A 7893-nucleotide genomic window follows, 5' to 3' on the forward strand; every position below is an offset into this window, starting at 1 on the left:
GCACTGCTGCCGCTGTCGGCAGATTCTCAATTGCACAAGCCAACAATGCATAAATCAACCATGGATGACTCACAAGTCCTGCGTTGACCAGAGCACCGACAAGTCATGTTGGTTCACAAGTCATGCACTTGAGTACTTTGTTGACTCAATTTGTCGGCAACTTGAAAACAGATAATTAAGTTCACTAAGCCATCAATTATTGAGCAACTTGCCTTGCTCAATCCATTATAGTATATAAACAATGCATAGAAGGAAAGCACACTTGCTTGTGTCTACCAGAACCAGAAAGAAGTGAGCAAAAGCAGCCGGCCTTGGTAGAAACATGGTGAGCGCAGAGCTGTCCATGCTAGTTTCTCTGCTCCTTGCACTTGCTGCTAGCACGGGGTCAGCACGCATTCCACACGCCGGAACCGCCACAAGTAATTCCAGCGACCACTCTGCTCTCCTATCCTTCAAGTCGCTCATAAGGGACGACCCCTTGCAAGCTCTGGAGTCATGGGGCAGCCGGTCCACGCCCATGTGCCAATGGCACGGCGTGGCGTGCGGCAGGCGGGGACGCCGCCGTGGCCGGGTCGTGGCGCTGGACCTCGGCGACCTCAACCTTCTAGGCGCAGTCTCCGCCTCGGTGGCCAACCTTACATTCCTGAGGAGGCTCCACCTCCCCGGCAACCGCCTGCATGGCGCCGTGCCATCAGCGCTTGGCCACCTGCGATACCTGAAGCGGCTCAACCTGTCGGACAACTCTCTGGACGGCGCTATTCCGCCGTCGCTTTCGCGGTGCCGGCAGCTCGACAGCATCAGCCTTGGATACAACAGGCTGAAAGGGAAGATACCATGGAAGCTCGCAGCTTTGCCCAACCTGGGTTTACTCGAGCTCCGCCGGAACGAGCTCCAAGGGGAGATACCGCATGAGCTTGGCTCCTTGCACAATCTTGTGGTGCTCGATCTAGGCCACAACAAGCTTCAAGGAACCATCCCTTCAGAGATAAGCAGCCTCGTGAATCTGGAGTTTGTGGACATTTCAAACAATAGGCTAACAGGAGAAATACCCCCTGGCATAGGTAACCTTGTCAAATTAGACACGCTCTCTCTGAACTCAAATCAATTGTCTGGTTCTATTCCAAGTTCAGTAGGAAATCTCTCGGTGCTGGGCTTTCTTAGCCTGGCCACAAATAACCTGACAGGAAGTATTCCAGCATTACATAATCTTTCATATCTCTCGGTACTCAATTTAGCAAACAATGGCCTGACAGGATGCATCCCACCCGGGTTAGGGAACCTCACATCACTCTCTGCCATATCTCTTAGCCAAAACCATCTAACTGGCCAAATTCCAGCATCACTAGGGAACCTCAACATGCTTGAACTCCTTTATCTGGCATTCAATAATCTTACAGGTCTCATACCTCACTCCATTGGAAACCTACCCTCGCTCGCTGAAATTGACCTCGAAAACAATGAATTAAGAGGGCCATTGCCTCCTTTGCTATTCAATCTTTCGTACCTCCAAGTTATCAATGTACAAAGCAATTATAACCTCAATGGGTCTTTTCCATTTGACATGGGAAACAACCTTCCAGGTCTACAGGTCTTCCTTGCAGCTTATAATCAATTCCATGGTCCTATTCCTCCCTCTTTGTGCAATGCCTCTATGATTCAAATGATCCAGCTCCTTCATAACTCCCTAACAGGAACAATTCCCAGTTGCCTAGGAATTCGCTTGAGGAGCTTGTCCGTATTAACCATTGCCGAAAACCGTATTCGAGCAACACAAGATGCCGACTGGGGCTTCATGTCCAGCCTAAGCAATTGCAGTAATTTGCAAGTGTTGGATTTAGGTGGTAATATGCTTGAAGGTGAAATACCAAGTTCGGTAGGCACCCTCTCCACAAATCTAGAGTTTCTTAACATGCAAGATAACAGCATAACAGGGAAGATTCCTGAAGTAGTGGCGAACTTGACCAATCTGCACACACTTTTTCTAGATAGTAACCATTTAGAGGGTACTATTCCAACCTCTCTTGGCAAGTTGAAGAGACTAAATTTGTTAAACCTAGGAATGAATGACCTATCAGGATCGATCCCTCCCACATTCGGCAATCTTACACAATTAAGCGAACTTAAACTTGGTGGCAACATGCTTACTGGAAGCATACCTTCTAGTCTACTAGGGTGTCCATTACAAAAATTAGACCTTTCAAACAACAGCCTTGTTGGTCCAATACCTAGGGACCTATTCCTTATAAACACATTGTCCATCTATATGAGAATCCAAAACAATCTATTAACCGGGGATTTGCCTATAGAATTAGGTAACCTAAAGAATATTGGGGAACTTGATTTCTCCGGTAATCTGATATCTGGAGAGATTCCGATCTCGCTTGGAGGGTGCCAGACACTGCAGTTTCTGAATGTATCTCGGAACAACCTTCAAGGGACAATTCCGCCATCAATCATGCAGATGAAAGCCCTATTGATGCTTGATCTTTCCCATAATAATCTCTCAGGGAGCATTCCTGGGTTCCTCGGGAGCATGGAAGGGCTTGCTAGTTTGAATCTCTCATTCAACAACTTGGACGGTGAGGTTCCAACAGATGGGATCTTCAGCAAGGCAGCTTCCGCCTCAGCCTCAATTATGGGAAATGATGGTCTGTGTGATGGAATCCCTCAACTGAAGTTGCCACATTGCTCCAACCTCACCACCACGAAACCAACTCAGAAACTGGTCATAATATTCTCCATATGTGGAGCAGTCGTACTTATTGCATTAGTATTTGCACTGTCGACATTCTATAGTAAGAGCAGGAAGATGAAAGCAAACAAGCAGACATCATCCATCGGCGAGCAATATTTAAGGGTTTCTTATGCTGAACTGGTCAGTGCAACTAATGGTTTTGCTTCAGAGAACCTCCTTGGTGCAGGAAGCTTCGGCTCGGTGTACAAGGGAACAATGAGGATAGATGACCAGCAAGTAGTGATTGCTGTGAAGGTGCTCAACCTCACACAGCGAGGTGCATCCCGAAGTTTTGTTGCAGAATGTGAGACCCTGAAGTGTGTTCGACATAGGAATCTTATGAAGATATTGACAGTGTGCTCAAGTATTGATTCTCAAAGCCGTGACTTCAAGGCCCTCGTGTATGAATACCTACCAAATGGAAATTTGGACAAATGGCTACACCACCATCCCATAGAAGATGGTGAAAATAGGTCACTGCATCTCCGTGTGAGACTGCAGATTGCAATTGATGTAGCATCATCCCTCGAATACCTTCACCAACATAAGCCAATGCCAGTTATTCACTGTGATCTTAAGCCCAGCAATGTTCTCCTCGATGGTGAAATGATTGCTCATGTTGGTGATTTTGGGCTTGCAAGGTTTCTACATCAAGACTCAGAGAAATCAACTAGTTGGGGATCAATGAGAGGCACAATCGGCTATGCCGCTCCAGGTGAGCTTTTAACTCTCTTCTAAAATAACCCCCTTCAAAATTCTGGAATTGGTTTTCAAGATTGAACACCCCGCCCACCACTCTTAAGTTAAATATGGCTAATTAACCTGCTCATTTCATTTTGCTCACATTTTTCTGTCAATTTCAGAGTATGGACTGGGCAACGAAGTTTCAATCCATGGTGATGTCTACAGCTACGGCATTCTGTTGCTGGAGATGTTCACTGGAAAAAGGCCAACAGACAGCAGATTCGGAGAATCCTTTGGCCTTCACAAGTATGTGCAAATTGCATTGCCAGAAAGGGCAGCAGAGGTCATAGACCGAGACTTACTAGCAGAGACAGAAGATGGCAAAGAAAGCAGCTCAAACTCTAACAGCAATATGGATCTGAGAATTGCTTGCATCACTTCAGTTCTATGCACTGGGATTTCATGCTCACAAGAGAGACCAACGGATCGCATCCAAATCGGGGGTGCTCTGAAAGAGTTGCTGGCAATAAGAGACAGATTTGACAAGGAGTTGTGTGTGGAAGGCGAGCCAGCAAACTAAAGCATCGAAGCCATTCAAGCAACCAGGACTGGTCAATAAGGACGGCAAGCTGCCATTTCAATAGGCTCCAGCAAAAAGTATTGCCGTGATGGTATAAAAAAGTATGTGTTTTATGGAATATTTGTTGTATTGCCGTAATGGTATATCTGTATTGTTGAATTGTACGTATATATAGTGTTGTATAAACCATATGCCCTAGAATAAGCCCATGGTGTACCGCATGCGTCTGTTTGTTGTAATAATCAGCCAGTTATTAAGATTAGCGTGAGGATCATACCGGCTGATCTCTCTGTAATCTGTCAATCACCATGGACCTATATAACACGTACGCGTCCCTGCCTAACAGCATACGCTTCCAGCCCCACCTTTTACTTTAATAAACTGCCTTGTGTATTCTCCACGACTGCAAATGTTTACTGAGTATATATGACCAGAACAATGAACTCATCTTAGCTAGGAGTACAAGATTGCACGCTTTCACATCATTCCCTTCACGCAATGCTTAGCTTATTCGCTTACATCCTCGATTACCACCAGGATTTCATCCATGACTGGGTTCTTCTTCCCTTGGAGCTTGCAACGTGCGCACATCACACGTGTAAACTAGCACTAATCGCGGAGATGGATTGGTAAGAATGGAAGGAAGGAAGCGTTACCTCCGTCGTGGTGGTCAAGGTCAAGCCAAGCAGCTAAGCGAGGCTGCCGCCGCAGCGGAGGAATCTGACGGCGGAGTTCGTCGCGGCGAAGGGGGGCGGCGGGTAAGACACGCCAACCGGCGGCCGAGTGGCGGCGGAAGTCGAGGACCCGACGAAGCAGAGAGCAGATGTATAGCAGGCTCGTGCTTGTCATGGGCTAAAAGTAAACGCTATTTGGGTTATCTTTTGGCCCAACACACTGGTATTGGCTGCATTGGTGTATACCATGTCAAAAAAAATGCCTAAAAAATGTCCAAAAAAACATTGGTGTATCTCTTCTTTTTTTAAGAAACGGTTATGATGATTTCACAATGTTGGATGACTCATTCCATGATTGCAATTTTCTATTGATAGCTTAACAAGTTGGCTTCTTGGTAATTGACGACCCATTCGGGACGGGGCGGTAACCAATGTTTGATAACCTAATTTCATACAAATTTTAGGAATTTCATGGGTAACTCTATTTTTATCTTAACGAGGGGAAGAAATTCTGAATAAGTCACAACACCTACAACCCCTCTTGCTTTAGATCACATAAGCAGCATTGTTCATCACTAAAGCACAAAGATACTTGTTTGTCCTCAAGGCTACTACACATTGTAGTAAATATATCAAGGACATACGACGACCATGCATATAGGATCACACACCACAATTCCCACACTCCCTTGTTCCAGAGCGGCGCCACCCAGCTTCAGATTCTCTGAAGAGATAATACCCTATGCCCTGATTGTGTTGCATTCATTTGGATGGAGTACAAAGTATAGGTTGATCTACCACAAGATCTTTGTGTCTCGTCTCTAAGATGTTTCGAGATGTCCTATCGACTAGCCTAGACTTGGTTTATATAAGATACCGGAAGCCTGCGATAACAGGAGTCCCAGTCGGCTACGTCGGTGGAGAGGAGTCCTTGTATTGAATGGCAATGCTTCTGGAATCTTCCTTGTATGCATCATGGGCTACCTGAAGTGGCCCGGGATAGAACCGACAAGGAGGTCCTCGGCCCGATCCACCTGGGAGGGAGTCGATGTGGTGAGAGGCCCCCTAGCCAGGACACCATCAGTAGCCCTTGAACTGGTCTTCAAGTCTGGCCACACCTCGGCTTATTTGAGCTGCTCATCGTCTTTAGTCGTCGGTCTTGAAACTAGTTCAACGAGAACTTTCCCCGATCAGTGTCTTCTTGCAGCCGAGCTTTGATGCTGGACTGCATCCGAGATGACGTAGACCACCTTGGTCTTGAAAACGTTGAAGGAGTATAGTCGAGCTACATGTCAGAAAGGTTTCCTAGGCAGCCAGCCGCCCGCAGCCGGCCTCCATGTCGAACTGCTATTGAAGTTGTGCGTACCACCTTGGTCTTTAGTTGTCGATCTATATGGTCGGCCTATGTGGGAAAAGTTTTCTCGGCAAGTCGACTTCCGTGAGCCAATTTTTCATGGATTTTGCTTACTCATACAATTTATTCTCTGCCGGGATGTATAGCCAGTAGCCCTCAAGATGAGTGCCAACTCAAAATTCAGTGTGCACCTGAAGGATAGGATAAATCTTTTGATCCCAGTAGCCCCCGAGACTCAGGTCGATTTGCCAAATTGGCCCGATCGAATCCTCACTTGGAAGCATACTTTGAAAAAAAATGTGGCGTGCATTAGCCCCCAAGACCCGGGTGGATCAAAATCTCCTCGGAAACCGTATAACTCTTTGTATTTCCTGCATTGAATCATTAATGCAATAGCTCCCCAAGACTTGGGTCGGGCAACTTGGCCAACCTAAGGATCAAATCTCCTCGGGAACTAGTTTCAACCGATAACCGACGTTTGCGCTTCATCATCGCCGAGGTGTAGCTCGGCAGGAGTCGAACTAAGGGTCCGTTTCCCAAGCAGAATTGCAATGCAATACGCCTTGACCAAGAAGATGTCCTATCTCCTAGATAAAAATGAAACATTAGGTCAGGAGTGTCGTAAAGCTCAGAAAAAAAAACTTACATAAAACATTACGTTTGAATTAAGTTAAGTCTTTTGGTGTCATTTGAGTTGGTCTTAAGATTAATTTGTGCTTCTGTCATGCTTAAACATGATATGTCCGATCTCAGCTTCAAACTCCTTTTCTCGAAGGCGCATGTGGCGTTCTTCTCATGCCAATTTAGGCAAACTAAATTTAAGTGACACAAAGACAAACCAGGCAATATGGCTATTGGCCGAGTACTCTAAGCCAAAAAAGGAGCAGTAGAGAAAGACTTCAAAACGACTAAAGGAAGAAAACACTTAGGCTAAAAACTATGCATATTAAATTAAGAGCCCCCAAGTCCGGTGAGACTTGGGTAGAGGAAGTATTTTTAGAAAAAATGAACAATAATTTTATTGTACACAAATATAATGCTTGGTCAAACCAAATAAAATATAAAATTGAAAAAAGCACGAAAGCGACTTAATTGGTTTATACTCCCAGTGTTGATGATGCGGTCCGGGCTTGCGGCGGGACGAGGTCCTAGCCCCCAAGCTGGTCCCGACATGGCAGAGCGATGAGCTCGGCTCGACGAAGTGATGACACAACACCGTCGACGTGGCGAGGTGGAGCCCTCGGTCTAGCTGGTGTGTTGAAGCAAGTCGGCAGGGTAACGACGAAGCCCCCAAGCCATCTAAGGTGACGCCGGAGCCCCCACATCAACCGATGTGATAGAGCACGCCGGCTTGATGGAGGGACGACGCGGGATGCTGACGCGCCCGATCTGTGGGGCGACGACTTGACCTTGGCAATGATGAACCCTTGGTCGGCTAACCAAGGTGGCGATGTGATGTGATTGACGTCGGCCGGACATAGCAACGACACGGTGATGCCGACGCAGGTCGGCATTCGTGGAATCTCTAGGCGGATCAATGTGACACTGGCGCGACCATGAATAACACCTCAAAATTTGTAGACACGTGTACGAGAACAAAACACAATACCCTACAAAAAAATGTCCGGTAGTCTCTTCATGAAAAGGATGAACTCGGGTCGGATATCTTTTCGCACAGAAAACATATTCGAAAACCATGAAAATTCCGCATGATCTGAACGGTTAGATCTCCAAAGAATGTCGGAGTTAGCATCTAGACTCTTTCTTTCGAACTCATGCGGATTTTGGTCCAGATCCAATAGGGTCTCGGTATATTGGCAAATGTTAGAGATTCTAGCTTGGGAACGCGCTAAAATTTTATAGGGTT

At 46.3% G+C, this 7893-nt stretch overlaps 1 protein-coding gene across 1 annotated transcript; it reads left to right on the forward strand.

The window, feature by feature from the left end:
* Nucleotides 1-281: 281 nt before the first annotated feature.
* On the forward strand, nt 282-4362 carry LOC123167917 (receptor kinase-like protein Xa21). Its single transcript, XM_044585777.1, has 2 exons — nt 282-3449; nt 3598-4362. The coding sequence occupies exons 1-2, from the start codon at nt 323-325 to the stop codon at nt 3996-3998; spliced, it is 3528 nt and encodes a 1175-aa protein (XP_044441712.1). The 5' UTR covers nt 282-322; the 3' UTR covers nt 3999-4362.
* Nucleotides 4363-7893: the final 3531 nt, after the last annotated feature.

This window comes from Triticum aestivum, chromosome 7D (assembly GCF_018294505.1).
Source record: "Triticum aestivum cultivar Chinese Spring chromosome 7D, IWGSC CS RefSeq v2.1, whole genome shotgun sequence".
NCBI classification, from domain to species: Eukaryota; Viridiplantae; Streptophyta; class Magnoliopsida; order Poales; family Poaceae; genus Triticum; species Triticum aestivum.